The 18,846-nt window shown below is 31.4% G+C and overlaps 2 protein-coding genes and 1 long non-coding RNA gene across 5 annotated transcripts; 1 reads left to right on the forward strand and 2 right to left on the reverse strand.

Moving 5' to 3' along the window:
- The first annotated feature begins 578 nt into the window (after window positions 1-578).
- LOC121229035 (uncharacterized) lies at window positions 579-1,053 on the forward strand. 2 transcript variants are annotated; one of them, XM_041112164.1, is made up of 2 exons: window positions 579-872; window positions 966-1,053. In XM_041112164.1, the coding sequence occupies exons 1-2, from the start codon at window positions 602-604 to the stop codon at window positions 1,001-1,003; spliced, it is 309 nt and encodes a 102-aa protein (XP_040968098.1). In that variant the 5' UTR covers window positions 579-601; the 3' UTR covers window positions 1,004-1,053. The 2 variants fall into 2 exon arrangements, with proteins under 2 accessions (XP_040968098.1, XP_040968099.1); XM_041112165.1 differs by having other exon boundaries at window positions 579-835.
- Window positions 1,054-7,487: 6,434 nt separating this feature from the next.
- LOC107944088 (RNA-binding protein 38) lies at window positions 7,488-10,300 on the reverse strand. Its single transcript, XM_016877905.2, has 6 exons — window positions 9,644-10,300; window positions 9,444-9,567; window positions 9,217-9,340; window positions 8,866-8,902; window positions 8,550-8,775; window positions 7,488-7,864 (listed from the first exon to the last, which is right to left on the reverse strand). The coding sequence occupies exons 1-6, from the start codon at window positions 9,830-9,832 to the stop codon at window positions 7,791-7,793; spliced, it is 774 nt and encodes a 257-aa protein (XP_016733394.1). The 5' UTR covers window positions 9,833-10,300; the 3' UTR covers window positions 7,488-7,790.
- Window positions 10,301-16,315: 6,015 nt separating this feature from the next.
- LOC121229036 (uncharacterized) lies at window positions 16,316-18,461 on the reverse strand. 2 transcript variants are annotated; one of them, XR_005926467.1, is made up of 2 exons: window positions 17,072-18,461; window positions 16,316-16,859 (listed from the first exon to the last, which is right to left on the reverse strand). It is a non-coding gene; the product is annotated as an uncharacterized lncRNA (long non-coding RNA). The 2 variants fall into 2 exon arrangements; XR_005926468.1 differs by having other exon boundaries at window positions 17,065-18,461.
- Window positions 18,462-18,846: the final 385 nt, after the last annotated feature.

Consider the following 18,846-nt stretch of genomic DNA (forward strand, 5'->3'; position numbering starts at 1 on the left):
GGGGCGAATATTAATTTTGCTTGCGATAAATTATAGAAACTTAAGGTACCACCTAGAGTACGAAGTTTCCTTTAGATGCTCCCTATCGACAGAATTCCTTCTAAGGAATTCCTAGTTAAAAGAGGGGTGAATCTCCAAAATATATCGATAAGCTGTTCAAGGTGCGAAAGAGAGCCGGAGAGCACATCCCACTTGTTCTTTCAATGCAAATTTATTGAAGGCTTTTGGATTAAAATTTTCAATTGGTGGGAAGTGGTTTGGAAGCAGGTTGAAGGTTTTGAGGACTTTTTCGCTTTATCCATCAACGTGAAAATGGCCGAAATGAGGAAAAGTTTTTGGCTAATATCAATTTCAGCAGCTTGTTGGAAAGTTTGGTTAGCAAGAAATGGGTTGGTTTTTGAAAGAAGGAGAGTATATATGGAATTTTTGATTTTTCAATTAAAGATGAGGGCGCTGTTGTGGATTAGAGCAGTTTATGATGAAGTTAGGTTGCAGGAGAATTTTTGGTGGATTTTTCCACAAAGGTGCAGGGTTGATTCTTTTAAATCCAACCCTGCTGTTTCATTTTGGCGCCCTTCCACATGGTTGGTTAAAGTTTAATATGTGTAGGATTGCAAAAGAAGATAGAGTAGGATGTGGAGGTGTTTTGAGAGATAATGAGGGTGTAGCAAGAGCATTGTTTTTTGGTTCAATAGCAACATATGATGCCGAGGTGGCTGAAATTGGTGCTGTGAAGGTTGCTCTGGAAGTATTTTTAGCTATGAAATGGAAGATTGATGATTCTTTATTTATTGAACTTGGTTCATTGGTGGTGTTTTCTTGGCGTGCTAACAAGGTAATGAGACTTTGGTCTCTTCAAGCAATTTTTGCAGGTATTGAAAATGATATGTCAAAGGTTGGAACTATTGTATTCTCATTGGCAGAAAAGAAAAGTAACGAAATGGCATTTTCCTTGGTGATTGCAGGTTGTAATAGGGTGAAAATGTATAAAGCTTGGTGGTGAGATTTTGTTTGTTGTATTAACAGGTTTATTAGAGATGGAACGTGTTTTAATTTTCTTTGCTGTAATTTTAAAATTGTTGTTGCTGCTTTGTTTGTCTTTGACAACAATCCAATTTGAATAAAGTAAAAAAAAACATAAAGAAATAAATGGTCGGGGCATACTAAATTGAAAATCTTTCTGTTGAAGCTCATAATAAAAACATTAATATGATAAAATTTGTGCTTCTACTATTTTCTCAGTAAAATTTAGAAATTTACAATTTAATCCTTTTACTTTTCAATTATTCCAAAAATGATTTTCATCATGCAAATATGTATTCCAACTTATATTTATGTCAATCTATAACTAGCAACTCACTTTTTTATTTTGTCAAAATTACAATTTAACTCTCAAACTTTTTAAAATTTTTTATTTGGCCCTTTCCTCGTGTTTTCACTTCTAAAATTCTTTTTAGAAATTCACATATCTAAATCATTTTATTTTCAAAATATTCCTTTTTTTAACTTATTTACCAAATTTTCATGTAAATTAACTTATTCAATACCGACATTACACCACATGTCCAATAAAAAATTTGGGATGTTGCACGACAAATGGCCTTAATTGATATTTTAAAGAATAAAAATATATATGAGACACATAGAGATCTTTTATTCACTTGTAGAGTTAAAAAAAATTCCACCATCTGTATATTAAAGGATAACTCATATAATTTTATGCGCTGTTAGTGAACTAAATAATAGTGCATTATCTTAAATGAATATTAGTGGATTTACTTTTAAACTTTTAAGATGATGTGTATCAAATATTGTTATATAGTTACATCTCATTGGGAGAACCTCTCTCACTATATATATCTTGCAACGCACCAACATCTCATCAAGGGACAACCCATCTCTTTTGTATCCTACACATGAACTCTCAAGCATACGCGTGGCAAACTCTCAATTTTCAATAAACACTTTGCCTCGTAAGAGTTGTAGGAAGTTCTTAAATATCGTTATGTCAACCATCGTCAAGACTGTGTACACACTTGTCCAAACCACACTTCCAATTGACCTTCTTATGGTTCTCCACCAACATCCAAACATCATTGTACTACTCTCTACCCAAGTGAACAGTCTTCACCCTCTAACCCACTTATTTGTTTCAATATTAAGTAAAAATAAAGGGTTAATCTACCAAATGAAAACTGAGTTTGAATTGAAAGTTCAGCATGGTACCTGGGTTTTTTCTTTTTCTCTAATTAAGTGCTTATATTTTGTTATAGTTAACCAAAGTAGTACCCAAGCTTAACTTTTGTTAAATTTGAATGCACATATGTACATGATAGAAGAATTTTGAAGAATATAGTTGTCTATAGCAAATATAAATGAATTAAACCCGTTCTTGGATAATACCCATGTGTTTCTTGAATGGTCTTTTTTTGAAATAAAAACATAGTGATATTTGTCAACTAAGATATTTGCGGCTTTTTTACCCTAATAATATCAAAAAACTAATTAAATATCAAAATGGTATCCCCATGGCATTATTTATCAAAATGGGGTGAAATGAACAGTGCTGAAGAATGGAAGGACAAGAGGTGCAGTCAGTTTAGCATCCTCCACCCATTTTTACCCGTATTTTCTTCCATATTTTGTCTCGTATTTTGTTTTATATACCGATACCGTCGTATAATGTCCCTCCATCATTAAAAATTATTATTTTTAAACATATCATAGGCTAATAATGGAGGTATGATTGAGTAGAAAAAAATGGGTGGTATTGCCACCCCTTGTCCCTCCACCCCTCGGCACCGTTCATTTCACCTCATTTTGGTAAATAATGTCATGGGGATATAATTTTGGTATTTAATTAGTTTTTTATATTATCAGAGTAAAAAAGCCGAAATTTGCATCGTTTTTTGCGGCACTTCAAGTCTGTGCTATTAAACTTTTGGTGTTGATTATAAACGTTGTTAAAGCTAAAAAGAAAATGTCTTTATAAATTTCTTTTGTTGTAGTACTAAAGGTATCAATATTAATTTTTAATGTTTAATTCAGATTTTGAGGTTAATTTGATGAAATTCAATTTTTAATATTATTAAGTTTGAAATTTCGTGATTTAATGTTAAATGTGAATTTGTTTAATTTTGTTTTTAATTTATTGTAATAGCCCTGTTTTAGCTAAATCAGAACAGTGGTTTTGGAATCACAAATATGAGGTCGTAAAATTATTTTAAAATTATTAAATGTGTTTACAGCATGTGAATATGTATGTGTGAAAAATTTCGTGAGCTAATTTTATCGTTTAATAGCTCAATTTGAGAAAAATGACTTAATCGCGTAAAATACAAAAGTGGCATGCTATAATTTAAAAGTGTTTATTTGCTATGGTTTGTTATTTATGAAGTCCTTATGATGTTATTAACCCATTGATAATGTTAATGGACATTAATGGGCATTATATCATGAATTTTGGTGGTTTTAATTAATGGATAAAAGGTAATTTGATTATTAAGTTATTATAATTAAAACAAAATCAAATTTTGTTTCATCTTTCATCATACTTATTCGAAATTAAAGCAGGAAGAAGCCATTTTTCATGTTTCTAGGGTTCGGCCATTGATAAGCTTAATTGAGGTATGTATTTTGCTCGGTTTTTGATGATTTTTATGTTTTTGTGATCGTTGCTTTGAGTACTAGCGAGCCCGTACCCTAATTTCTGAATTTTTTGGTGATTTTGTAAATTTCCATTGATGAATGCTTGAGTTCTTGAATGTTTGATGATGGAAAATGAGTATTTGTTGATAGATTGTCATCTTTTGTAAAGTAATTTTTAGTGAAATTGCATAAAAAGGACTAATTTGTGAAAAGTTTAAAATGTGTGGTTAAATGTGTGAAATAAATGAAAATATGGATTGATATGAAGCTATATGAAATTTGGCTTGCATGAAATTAGAAAGAAATTGTGTAATTTGTGATTCTGTGAAATAGAGACTAAATTGAGAAAATGTGAAAGTATAGGGGTTAGCGTGTAAAATCCCTAAATTGTATGCTTTGGATGAAATTGAATGAATTGAGGAATAAAAGAGTTAATTTTGAATTTATATAGATTCTGAAAGAAAGAAATCGGATTTGGATCGGGGAAAATCAAAAGTTATCGAGTAATCGATCCAATTCGTCTATTCCGATTACGAGGTAAGTTCATATGCAAATAAATGTATTTGAATTGAATTATATATGTTTTATTATCATTGAATTGCTACGAATGTCAAACGAGCAAGTACGAGTATGAATTGATGAAGTTACGATATCTGAAAGTCCCGTACGAATCCTAAGAATAGTATAGGATATGAATGTTATGACATTAGGCTATCGAGATGTGATTACATGTAAGACCATGTTTGGGACATTGGCATTGTATTGAGATTACGTGTAATACCATGTCTGAGACATTGGCATCGTTAATCGATTTCATGTAAGACCCTGTCTAGGACAATGGCATTGATATGTGTTAACATGTAAGACCATATCTGGGATATGGCATTGTACGAGCTTATGTGATTTTCGAATATCCTTAATGATTCCGAACGGTTCAACGGGCAAAGTTAAGTTGAGAAATAATATGTGAATGAGCTAAGTGATTCAAGTATGTACGAAATTCATATGAGCTTTGAGAAGAGAAGATAATTGATGAATTGGTATGTTTGAGATGTATAAATTGATTAATAGAAAGGTTTGTGATCTTGAATGTGTTTTTAATTGTGCTTATTCATATTTTGCTTAATTGATGGTAATGATATTGATTCATAAAATGATTTATTTGTGTATGGCTTACTAAGCTTTTAAAGCTTACTTTGTGTCTTCTTTCCATGTTTTTATAGATCATCAAAGCTAGCTCGAACTCTGGGATCGTCAGAAAAAGTCTTCACACTATCGATCATCTCGTTGGTATTTTTGGAAGCTTTGTATATATGGTATATGGCATGTATAGGCTAGTGTTAATTTGATATGTTTTGAGTTGTGATTATATCCATTAGATTTGACTTGTGAATGTTGATGTGTATGGCCATTTAAGTTGGCTTGAATTGTGTTTGGTAAGATATATATATGTGATGTATATAATACTTTATATGTAGGCTTGTTTTGGTATGGTTATGAGTTGGCTATTTTGGATAGATGTAAGTTTGTGTATTAATGCTTGAGGAATGGTATATTATGGTATATTTTGTATATGATGAATTGATATATTTGGGAGGCATTATTTAGATGATAGAAAATTATTGAAAGTACATTTCAAAGTTATGCAAATTGATGATTATGGTACATTGTTTTGGTATGTTTTGAATATGGAATTGAGTGGTTGAATGGTTATGAATAGATGTCATGATATGAGTATGATTTGGCATGTTTGTGGTTGCTTAAAGATGTATTGAAATGGTGCTATTTTGGTTGCTATGTGTGCTTGTGGTTAGGGTGGCAAATTGGCTTTACAAATAGTCTATTTTTGTCCACATGGGTAGAGACACGGACGTGGGTCTCAGCCGTGTGTGACACACGATCATGTTACACGGCTGTGTGTCCCCTAGGGCACCTTTCGAATTAAAGTCATATACCCTACAGTTTTGACACGACCTAGACACACGGGCGTGTCTATTGGTCGTGTGTGGCACATGGGCTGGCACTTTGGCATGTGGTCAGTGGTGTGATCCAAGTCAGTAACCCCCATTAGATTTTACATGGCCTGGCACACGGGCGTGTTCACGGCCGTGTGGTGCAAGTCAGTATGCCCTGTTTTCACACGGTCTGTGACACGGGCGTGTTTGGTAGCCGGGTGAGGCACACGGCCTGTTCACACGGGTGTGTGACCCTTAAATGTTAGAAAATTTTACAAGTTTCTCAAAGTTTGTGAATGTTATCGGTTTAGTCCCGAATCACTTCTAAGCATGTTTTAAGGTCTTGTAGGACCTTACAAGGGACAATGTGATTGATATGAATGGATTTTGATTATGAATGTATGAATGTATGCAAATGATATATGTTATTCGGTAATGCTTCGTAACCGAATTCCGGCGTTGGATACGGGTTAGGGGTGTTAAATTTGTTATATACAGTTTGATGGTTGCAATTCTTGTTTTGGATTTAGGGTTGATTTTACGAAAGTTAATTGCTAATATTATTAGTTAATTGTGAATTTTCATCAAATCTTCATTGAAATCCAAATTAAAAACTAAAAAGTTAACACCATTACTTTTGGGTACCAAAATGTCTAATTTTTGTCAAATGCAAATACCATATTGGACAAAAAAGATATAAGTATCACATTAAAAAATGTCAAACTTAGATATCAAATGATTACCTAAAACAATATAGCTTAATTTAGCCAACCTCACATTATAGTTACAATAACTCTATGTTTGGATTGAGGTAATATAAAGGAAAAGAAAGCAAAGCTGAGGAAAGAAAGATCCTTTTCTTTTTAAGCAAAAATTAAGGAATGCGATTATCCCTTACTTTCTCTCAAATATTCAATTTTTGTATACCTCAAATTAAAGGGAAAGTTAAGTAAAAGAACCTTTTCCTTGACAATTATAAATCTAAACATAGTGTAAATTAATTGATTTTAATCTTATCATCATATTTCATTTGCATCATGGTTATCTAAACCGAATTAGATGGACTGAAAACTAGTTAAGGTATCAATCCAAAAAAAGACTTTAAACTAGACCACTTGAATCAGGTTAAAAAACAGGTTGAACTTATTTTTAATATTTTTTTAATTTTTTATGATTTTTAATAAATTGAATTGTCTAGACTAGACTAATCAACAAATTGGTAATTTGACCAATTAGACCACCAATCTGATCCTGAAAACCTTGATTTGGACGTGGATTTAATTTTTTATTATGTATTTTCTTTTCTATATAAACTTTTTAAATATTTTATAATTCTTTTTAGAATGATGACTAAATTGACAGAATATGTAAATATTAAGGGTTAAATTTGTTGAGTTTTTTAGAATCATGATCAAATTGACATAGCATGTAAATATTGATATCTGAATTTGTTATTATGCCAATATAAAAAAGATCACGCCAGCATCCATTAGGAATTCAACGACGAAATGACCAAAATATACAATGTCTTTAAGGACAATGATTAAATTGAAAATTTTGTTCAAGTGACTAAATAAGAACACCCTAATACTTGTATGACTAATTATGGTAATTTACCCAATTTATAATGTTAAAATATATTATTATCTAACAACAAGAATTAAATAAACATACAAAAATATAAAAATATCACAAACGTTTATCGATTTGTGACATTCCAATCACTCATTCTTTAATTGTTGTTAATTCTTTAACAATATAATGACATAATTCATTAACTCAATATTTAATACCTAATTAGCCCTCAAAATATAGCTAATATTTTTAAAATCAACGAAAAAAAACATGTTGAGAGCTAAATTGTTAATCAACAACAACAAAAAATGATTATCGAGGTAATCCAATTCCCTTTACTGTTCATACAATTGTGTAAAAAGATGTGTTAAACTCTTAATGAATGAATCACTTAGAATGAGAAGTTTGGGAAAAAAATATAAGAATTAATGGCCTTTTTTTCTTGGGAATTAAAGAAGAGGGAAAAAAAATCTGCTTAGGGTGGTTGATTAGCGCTCTTTTTACTGCAAAGAGGGGGCATTGCAGTGTCACCTATGGCCGAATTGTTGAGAAATATAAGAGTGAAATAAGGTGATTTGAAGAACCTCAAGATTATACAGTTTCAACATCTTTTTAGGGTTTTGGACTTTCAGATGTAGTGGCACCATCTTCTGTTTCTGTTGTGGTATGTTGTTGAGTCTGAGAATCTGCAACCAAAATTAGTAAAATGGAAAAAAATGTTATCATATATATTATATGTTGTAAAAGTATAATAAAGTTTCTTGGATTGAGAGTCGGAATACATTTCTTTTTATTTACAAAAAATTTATCTATTTTTACTATTAAAAATTAAATATTGAAAGTTGACATGCGGTACAAGTAGCACGCCATGTATATCTGTCAGTTATGTCAATTTTTAATAATATAAATGGATAAAAATTTTAACTAAAAAAACTATTTTACTCTTTCATTTAATATTTTTAGACTATTTTTCTCAACCTATCTTTTGATAAGTTATCTCTATAATACTTTATCTATTATATCTGCATTTGTGGGTGAGAATACGATGGCAGGATGAAAAATGATGGTAATTTGGGGCTCTCCACATTTGCATATAAAAAAATAAAAACACAGTGCATAACATGTTTAGTGGGGCTCTCCATATTTTCCATGAATCTGAATCAACCATCATCCCAGATACTGAAACCACATGCAATCACTACTAGTTTACACAATGCTAGCTCCTCTGTCATGACTTTCTATGGATCAATCATTTGGGGCAATGGCAATAAGTCAACAATACATACAGCTCATTCACATGGATGTAACGAATGCTACCGTGATCATTGCGGTAAATATCGATGGTAGATGATAATATTAGAAAAATTTTACCTGAGGAAGAGGGAAAGGGTGGGGGAGGAGGATTGGTGGAGGACCCCTCCATTGGAGTAGGATAGTAAAGATAGGAAGGTCCATGGAAGCGTTGTGCAGAAAATGTCCCTCTTGGAGGTTGCAAACAATACCCATAATAATATGGGGAGCCCATTGATGATGATGATGATGATCCATAAAGTTGATGATAGTGTTGTGGCTGCTGAATTTGTGGATTATAGACAGCCTGCAATGCGACCATTCAATCAACATTGTTGGCTTATGAACCATTTGACTTAATATTGAACAAAAAAAAAAACAAATTATAATCACTTACTTGGTGATACCTATATTCAGGACCGTAAGTTGTGTACCTGTAAACACAGAATTCATCAAACACTCTAATTAGTACCCGGTAAGCATGAGATTACTATAGAATGCATAAAATCTGAACATACTAATTAAAAGCCTAAAAATGGGGCTGTTGGTATAAACTCATATATCTAAACATCATTTGGGGGACCATTTTGATATACACATTTGAGCCCTACAAAGCAAAGCCATGCTTTCTGAAAAATTTACCGGTTTTGCCAAATTGATTAATATTCATATCTATAAGCAAAAGAAAAAAAAAGAAATGTGTTGAAGGCATGGATCACTTTGAATGAAAACAATGTGTGGTACATACCCGTATGGTGCATAAAAGACCGGAGCCGGAGGTGGAGGTGGTGGCAGTGGTGCTGCAACTCCACTATAAGATGGTGCACCTTGCTGTCCAACAACCTGATAAGGATTGCTACCTTGAATGCTTCCTGCATATATGAATTCACCATATCCAATTCATTATATGTTTCGAATAAAGGTTTCTGGCGGAAATACTTTAAAAAGAAAAAAAGAAAAGAAAAGTTGATCAACCTCGTGGAGGTGAAGGTGTAGGCCTTCCAAGTGACGCAATGTTACAATTTGCTCTTCTTCCATTGATTATAGGGTTTGGATCAACACAAGCTTTCCTAGCTGATTCTGGATCACGAAAAGTAACCTACAGAAATGCAGTGATCTTAATGAACTATACATATATATTATAAGAAGAAATTAATTAGAGAAAAGATACTTACAAAGCCATATCCTTTAGATTTCCCAGTTATTTTATCAGTGATGATAACAGCTTCAAGAATCTCTCCAAACTGTTCAAAATACCTACGCATGTCATCGGTGGGTGTCTCCCAAGCCAATCCTCCAACAAACACTTTCGTCAACGTCGTGTCACCGAATGGTGATCGGTAAGATGGATAAGCAGCCGTCATTGCCTTTTTAAACAAAGCAAAACAAAAACAAATGGGTAACTTTCCTTTATCGGATTTATATTTACAGTTGACAAGATTGATGTAGTAACAAGCTGAAGCTTCTGCAATTCCGGTTGATGATCTTCATCACTTTTGCTAATGTTTGCTTTACGATTCTTGTCTCTTTATCCATTTCCAAAGGCGCCGCCCCCACTCTATAAGCTCACAACAAATGAATCATTGAAGATGGTCTGCGAATGGGATGAAGCTTACTTTAAAAGATGTTATGGAAGTTGGTTGGTTGGTTGGTTGGTTGGTTGATTGTTGTGGTTGCTGTAAGAGAGAAAGAGAGAGAGAGAGAGAGAGAGGAGAGACCAGACAGCTGCTAACGTTAATTTGCTGTCTATAGTCCTACTTGAGATGTTGAAAGTGGGGGAAAGGGAGAGAGTTGGGTTGGTAAAATAAGAATGACAGCTCCGTGACTGTATGCACTCAAGCCTGTCCTTCACTGTCTCTGCATTAATATACCCTCCCAACTCCACAATCAATACCCCTTGGTCCCTTACTGTTCATTGTGAATTTCATTGTGGCTATATATCTTGATTTTTAGTTTCATAATGTTAACCTGTCAGATAGTAATAATAATAATAATAATAACAACAAATTGGGATTTAAAGAAATATATTATTCTATATGATTTGGTGTGTTTGACCAAACATAGAACAAATTAAATTGGTGATTACTTATAGATGAGTTTATTTTAAAGTGTAATAAAAATAGTGATAGGGGCCCCTATTTCCTTGAGAAAATATAAAACAACCAGTTGTATCAATAAATAAATATTGTATATAAAAGAACCAGACTTGCACGCACTGGCAGAGTTGTTTAATCATCATTCAAAGGACTTGTTCACTAAATGTCATGTATTTATGGACATATATTTCTGTATTTATATCATGACATGTATAAATTTTGGTACCAAATCGTGCTTAATATTATGGGTATAGGGATGCATATTCCCACATGAACCCATGTTCATAAACGCCACTAATCATAAGCACAGAATATAACAGTTAGGATCACAAACCAGAGGGAAATGGGGCGGCAGCGTTGAAAACAAAATCTCAAAAAGCTTCTCAACTAGCATTTTCATCTCCTCAAATCGTAATAAACAAAGATTGGGGATTAGTTGTTAATGGAAGAGCATTATCATGTTCCACGCGCAATTCCCTACTGGAAAATCGCATGTTTGTCATATTATGGCTTCTTTGTAAACCCAGCCCAGCCAGCCCCTGAGTTTTAGTCATCACAACGCTTTTGGAAAACCAACCTTCTAATTGATAGGTAGATACTACCAAAAAATTTTAAATTGACTTCATATTCAATACGAGAATTAAATCATCTATCATCGGTTAATTACCAGTTTTTGATTATTAATATAGGAATGTAAAGGAATTTTTGAGTTAAATATGAAGATGGAATTTGTTGTAGTATGAGAAAAAGAAATGGGTGAACTGGCAGGTCTCCCCACGTTGGATCCTATCACACATTCACAATAATGAGCTGGATTTCTTCCTTTGACACAAAAGAAAGTAAGTACATATAAAATATCAACCAGGTATGAATATACAAATATAAAAATAGAGGAAAATATTCAAAACTAGACCCATCAACGAAACCCAATCGATGGTTTTAAATGTTTGCGGTCTGTCCTGTAACTTGTAGATGTTGAAGTGTATAATAAATTTATAAATAATTTAATAATTATATTGAAAAATTGCAAATTTGCATCTCATAAATCATAATACGCTTTCTTTTAAGAAGAATAATGCAGATTTTGTTGATGTTGGACAATTGATTTTTTTTATTATTATTGATAGTTAGATAAATTGATTCGATGAAATCTGCATTGAAATGGTAAAATTAGACCAATTGATTGATTCAATGAAAAATATGCTTTTAACTTAAATATTGATTTTAATGTTAAACAAAAATTAAATAAGGTTAATAAAATGAGGATTTGATCTAATTGCATTTATTTTAAAACGAAATTTCAAGATTTAAGGTTGAAGGATCATTAATTATAACTATTTTTAAAATAAAAAAATTTATCGGCTCTAGTAATTCTATACTAATTTGTTAATAATTGATTTTAACACAGTAATAGTATGAAACATCCGTATGTAAATGAGATATTCATTTTCGTAATATATTCAACTTCGAGGAGGACAAAGATAAAAGGGGGAGGCTGTGGCCTTGGCCTCTCAAAAATGGTAGATTTATTATATTTTGCCCCCCTCCAATAATTTATAATTTATGGCTTATCTCTGATTCTTTTAAAGTAATTTTCTGACTTTGTCCTAAAATTCAATTCAAGAAAAACTTAAATTAATTTTGGTAGTTGTACAAACAAGGGGTACTTGCTTTGAAAAACATAAATTGTGGATACAATAGTGCTTGGAACTGTGGCCACAATTTCAACCACGAAACCAAAAGTGAGAAAACAATAAAGAACACTAAGATTGTTTACGCAGTTCAACCTCAATTTATCCACGAGGCCTTATCCAGAGCAATGATCCACTGTCTTTCTCATAGTACAACTAATAATTTAAGTCCTAACACTAGGCTAACACTCACCAATTTAGTGGCCTCACTATTATACAAGAATAGATCACTCTCCTACTAAGCATACCTCTTGAAAGCTTAGTTTTACAACTTAAGAGACTCTCTTAATTATTTACAGATGCAATGCACACATAAAAACGTTCCTAACTTGAACAAATTTGTGCTCTCTTAATCTCTCGGTCTATTTTAACCTACACAAAGCTTAAGGTTTTTTTATATAAGAGTTTTAATCTAATCACTTTTCGATAAAGTAAAGCTAAAAATCGGCATAAGATAATAATTCCATAAGGGTCCCGGTGTAATCTAAAGTCTTCAACTATACAAAATGTCTTTAATTGTTCCACAAGTAACTTGAATTAATCCGAAAGAAATTAATTTTCCAGTCTTCAATTTCAAGGCAATTGGTCTTCATGTTTTAAGCTTTAATTCGTCCAAATAATTCCACAACATATAGTCCAATACTTTTATTCTAAATTTGTCAACTCTTAAAATAAACAAGGCAATGAAACGATACCTAAAGTTGTTGCCACTATTTTAACCACAAAAATAGCCATAGAATCTTTTTTACCATTAAATGTGTCAACAATAATTATTGAGTCAAGCTCAAGCTTGAGTAGCTCGAGCTATTTGTCAAACCAAATTTGACTACTATAAATTTGGATTGAATCAAACTTTTCATTTGAATATATTTCTATATCATGAAATTATAACTTTATCCTTATTATATACAAAAAGTTTAATTACGAACGAGTTCAAGCTTATATATTGTTAATGCCAATTACACTTTCTTGTTGCAACTTAACTTGCATCTAACTTGTTGTACAACTTGCCATATATGTTGGCATTCTTTTAATCCAAAAACCTTGCACTGTTTAATACATATCTTGAAGGATTTTCCACCGCAATTTGTTCATTTATTGTATTGGAATGTGAAGGAAATCAAGTCAAGTAAGAGCTTTTTGAAGACTTTCGATGTGATTGAATTTCTTTAATTAAAAATATCCATTTTCTTTAAAGGATTATTCCTAGAAAATCTGTGCTATTTTATTCCATATTGAAGATATACACAATCACAATTCAAGGAGATTAAAATTCACACCAGTTGAATTTTTAAGCTTGTTTCTTGTTTAGATATGAGATTGACAACATTTATCTTGTTCGTTGAGTAACTTATTTTGGTATAGATTTGCTATAAACAAAATATTTTTTCTGTTTAATTTGTAACTAAACTTCCAAGAGAAAGTTTTAGTGGGGCGAATGATCTAATTAATGTATAATAGTCAAATTGTAACTTAGTGAACTTAATCACATCTTGTAGTAGATTGATCGTGGATTACACTCTAGACAAAGCTTTGCATAAGTAGTAAGTTTTGAAACTATGTAACCAACTTTTATTTCCATCTTGAATTTTTACTCTTGTAGTTAGTCAGCTCCAATTGCAACTAGAAAGCAAAATCAGCTCTGTCTCATATACAAACATGCTTAATCAAGCTTGAATTCAAGCTTACGTACAAAAATTGATAGACAAACTTAATCGAGCTCGAGCCTAAATTTTGATGTTCAATCGGGCTCGAATTTTGAAACGAGATATTGAACTCGTGCTTGCCAATATTTGAGTGTGACTCGGCTTATTTACACCCCTATCTATCATACCATCAATTCCTTGTACAGCCAATATAACTAATCATTGTTTGTTGTGATTGGTTAACCCATAGTTTTTTTACTATTATTCTTTTTTTCAAAGTCTTGACACTACTATTTAGAGGATTGATTCTAAAACAAATTTTAGATTTGAGCTTGAGTTCGAGTTTAGTCTAACTCACCCAAATGATTTGTTTTATTATTTAAAATTTTATTTTTATTTAAATTTAATTATAAAATATATAATCATTAACATAAAGTTATATTTTAGGGTTAGTATTTGGTATGCTAGCAGTGTACTTCTTTTACTTCCCAAGCAATCTTAAAAAATTAACTTGGGTATCTTTTTTTAAAATATATATATTTTAATATTTTACTATACTCTATACACTTGTTAACTCCCTAACTTTACTTATGGAGTTTAAAAACTCTATTGATAATATATCAAATATTATTCTTATGTTTTATTATTTTTAAACAATAAAATATATTAAACTCAATCATCTCAAAGATGAATAATATAAACTCAATCACAGCCTAAAACAGTTTGGGTCTCTTTTTTTAAAACATTTATTTTATGATTTTACTATATCTTATTGGATCCTTGACAACCCCTAACTTTATTTATAGAGTCTAAAAACTCACTGACCATATATTAAATATTATTATATTTTATTATTTTTAAACAATAAAATAAATTGTGGTCAATGAGCTCAAAGCTAAAAAATATAAATTCAATCATAGCTTAAAACAATTTGTTCCCCTTTTCAAAAATATATATTTTTTATATTTTACTATATCTTAGAGGACATTTGCCAACCCCTAATTTTACTTATAGAATCTAAATATTTAATTGAAAATGTATCAAATATTATTCTTACACTTAATTATTTAAAAATAAAAAAAATTCAACTCAAAAATTAAAAAGTATAAACTCAATCACAATTTGACCGTTCAGTTGATGGAAACTTCTACTACGAATCTACCACTTTGTTCACTAGCTATGTTGGGATGATTTAATTTTCTTTTAATAATCTCATTATAGGTTTTAATCATATTTGATTTTTATACAATGCTTAGAACTACCTATGACCCCTCCTCAACCCTTAAATAGGAGAATAATACACTTCAATACACTCGAACCCACTTCCTCTTATTTATCTAAATTATTAAATGTATATCCTTTTATATATATAACTTTCTATTTTGGTTAAAATTTTCATATATAACTCAAACCATTCATAACCCCGAAATTTAAAAGCTACACAGTTAGCCTTAATATTTCTCAGATGAAAAGTCGATGTAATAAAAATAGTTACAACAAGATTATTAAAAGAACATTACGGTTCTGTTTTGAAAGCAACATCCTAGCTCCATGGAAAGGGATCTCCGCTTGAAATATCCAGGGTACGTTTGGTTCACTATAATGGAATAGGGCTGTAATTAAATAGAGCTGTAATCAGTAATTCAACTATTTGGTTGAATGGAATGGAAGAGAACTGTAATAGTATTCTTGTGTTTGGTTGAATGGAATGATGTTGTAATAGCATAAGGAAAAAAACTAAAATGACCAAAATACCCTTAGCAGATTTTTTGTAGGTAGATAATTATTGTTATTGTTATTAAGTTTTAATAAGAGTATTATTAAAAATAATTTAATAAAAATAATGAATAGTTTAACCAAATTTTAACATAATTATTATTAAATATAATTTAATAAAATAATATATAATTTAATAAAATTCTTAATATAATTATTATATGAATTAAAAAATCATAATATATAATACTATAAAAATAATATATAATCTACTTTATTATTTTTAGACTACAATACATATTTAACGTGCTAAAATATCATTAGTGAAACAAATAATTTAATGTTGGATATAATTTTAGATGATCTGGAATTTGCGTTTGCATTGGATGATTAGAAATTTTGCTCAATGCGCAACAGCGCTCATCCTCAGTTAAACCTTCTACTTCAGATAATGTTGGATATAATTTTAGAGCACTTTCTTGAATGGTCATTTCTAACTTTTGTTGAATTGTTGAATTAGCACTTCAGAGACAATACTCCTACTGATTTCAATGCCAACGGTCCGTATGTTTTCTGCCAATAAAGTTTTTTACTTTATACTGCAAAAAAAAAAATTCCACAAGCAATATTGGTTTTCCCCTAATTTCTTAATATTACCATTCCCACTCACTACGCAAGTCAGAACAAAATCAACAATATTGAAAATAGACACTAAAACTCATTATAGTGTCCAGAATCTTTTATAACTATACAATGGTTATGTAAAAATTGATTCACATTTACAAGTGATGATCTTTACACAATTTGTGAAACATTTCAAAGCAAGATTGATTTATTAGAATGTACGATGAGATCCATAAATAAGTTGGTAGTGAATGCATCTGCAGAAAAGCCCTTGCCAACCATTTTCATAAGAAGTTGCATTGCCTTTGAGGTATGGCTGTTTCGAAGTAACCCCTGAACCATTACATTATAATAGCAACTATTAGGCGAACAGTCATTATCTTCCATGCTCCCAAAAAACCTGTATGCTTCATCTGGCAATCTCTCTTTACACAGTCCATTAATCATTACACCATATTTGTAAACATTCGGTTTTAAACCACTGTCTGAGAGTTGACGAAATAATTCCTTGGCAACTTCAATATGCCCAGCTTTGCACAACCCATCAATTAGGATAGTATATGGGACAATATCAAGTTCCAACCCATTTTTTTGCATTGCTTGAAAAAATTAGATTACCTGTTTTAAATAAGCCATCCAACAAAATCAAACAGATCACTCGATTTGGAACTTGTCCAGAAGCAAGTATCTTTGTAAACAGTTCACATGCAGTTGAAACTCTCCCTAATTGAAACATACTTTGCATTAGAGTGTTTTGTGTGACTATATTCAGAAGGGTCTATTTTGAGATATTTCATGAAAGAGTTCCATTGCTTCATCTAACCTTTTACCTTTGCAATATCTATTGATCATCGTGCTGTAAGTAACTACATTAGGTGCACAACCCTTTTCAATCATCAACTGTAAAACTCTTCTAGCTTTATCCTTTTCAACCCTTGCTTTCTCATCATGTCAATGGTCTCTACAGCTTTAGAAATCATTCATTCCTTGCAAAGTGCATCAATCAATATAGTATATGTGACAATATTAAGTGAAATATTGTTATCCGCCATTTTATTCAAAAGCCTTGTTGCCTCCTCCTGTTGGCCCGAATCACACATACAATGAATTAAGCAACTGTAAGTAATGATATTTGGTTTAATGCCTTTAACCTTCATTTCAGATAAGAGATCAAGAGCCTCCTTTAACAACCCATTCTTACAAACAGTCAAGGATGGTACTATATGCTACAATATTGGGTTCAAAACCTCTGCCTTCCATCAGCCTTAGAAACCCAACAGCTCTATCAGTATTACCGCTCTTACACAACCCCTTAAGTATTGTACTGTAAACAATCAAATGAGGTTGATACCCTCTTTCAGTCATTTCATCGAATATACTAACTGCCTCAGAAATCTTACTTTGATTACAAAACCCATTAATCAAATTTGAAAAAGTTACAGCACTAGGTTCAACACCTAACTTCAGTATTTTCCCCAAAACAGAAAACCCAAAATCAATTGACCTAATTGAAAAAAGCAATTAATTAAGATGTTCAAAGAATAGAAATTATAGGAAACGCCCAATAAATCGATCTGTCTATGCATAGAAACAACAATGGCATAATGTTTCATCCTAAAAATGGCTCCTAATAATTTATTAAATTACACAATTGAAGGTTTTGAGTACTTGACTATCATCTTATTGAACAAAATTAAAGCATCATCAACAATATCGAAGCGATCATCTTTTTTTCCCTTTCCTCTAACAGGCATGGGTTTCTTACTTAAGCCTTTGATGTGGGTAGCAATGTTGTTTGAAGAAGAAGAAGAAAAAGAGTGGAAATTAGAAAGATGGCTTCCACCATTAACAACTGAACGAAGAATAAAAGAAGGAGGAAGCTTACCCATATCTTGAATCTATGCAAAATGGAAAAACAAGAGCTTAGCTTGAAAATAAAACCACAAACGGTGTCGGCACTAACACAAGAACTGTAATTTGGGAGAAAATGAAACCAAAAATGGCGCCGGCACTAACACAAAATGGAAAAATAAGAGCTGAGCTTGAAAAAAAAATTTACCCATGAACCGAGGGAGAAGATGATGGTTGTAGTGGTTCTTCATTCTCTAGGTAGTGGTGAGGGCAAAAATTGAAAAGGGCAACCAAATTAATGTTTGGTGGTTGGTCCACCGAATTGGGCTGGAATCTATTTATAAGCCTCCCAACCAAACATGTTGCCAATATCTTAGGCTCATTTTTCTTTATTTTACATACGTAACTAGTATTTTGATGTCGGATTAGCGAGTCAATATCAGCATTTTTTTTATAATATTTGAATATTTTGTAAATATCCAAAATTAAATATTATTTGAATTTATTTTATAAATAAAATAATATTTGAAGATATTTAAATCCACATTTTCAACTTACCTGGTTCATATATGATATATCTATTTGTGGTTAAAAAACAGTTACTTGTAGGGAATGCAGTACATGCCCTTGAGTCCACAAAAAAAGAATCCGACCAAATCTCGATCATGATCAACCCATTGTCGCCAATTATACAAAAAAGAAAAAAGAGCGACAAAACATTAACTAAAGTAATTACTGTTTTGTAAATTGGTCT

The sequence above is a fragment of the Gossypium hirsutum genome, chromosome A05 (genome assembly GCF_007990345.1).
Source record: "Gossypium hirsutum isolate 1008001.06 chromosome A05, Gossypium_hirsutum_v2.1, whole genome shotgun sequence".
Taxonomy (NCBI): domain Eukaryota; kingdom Viridiplantae; phylum Streptophyta; class Magnoliopsida; order Malvales; family Malvaceae; genus Gossypium; species Gossypium hirsutum.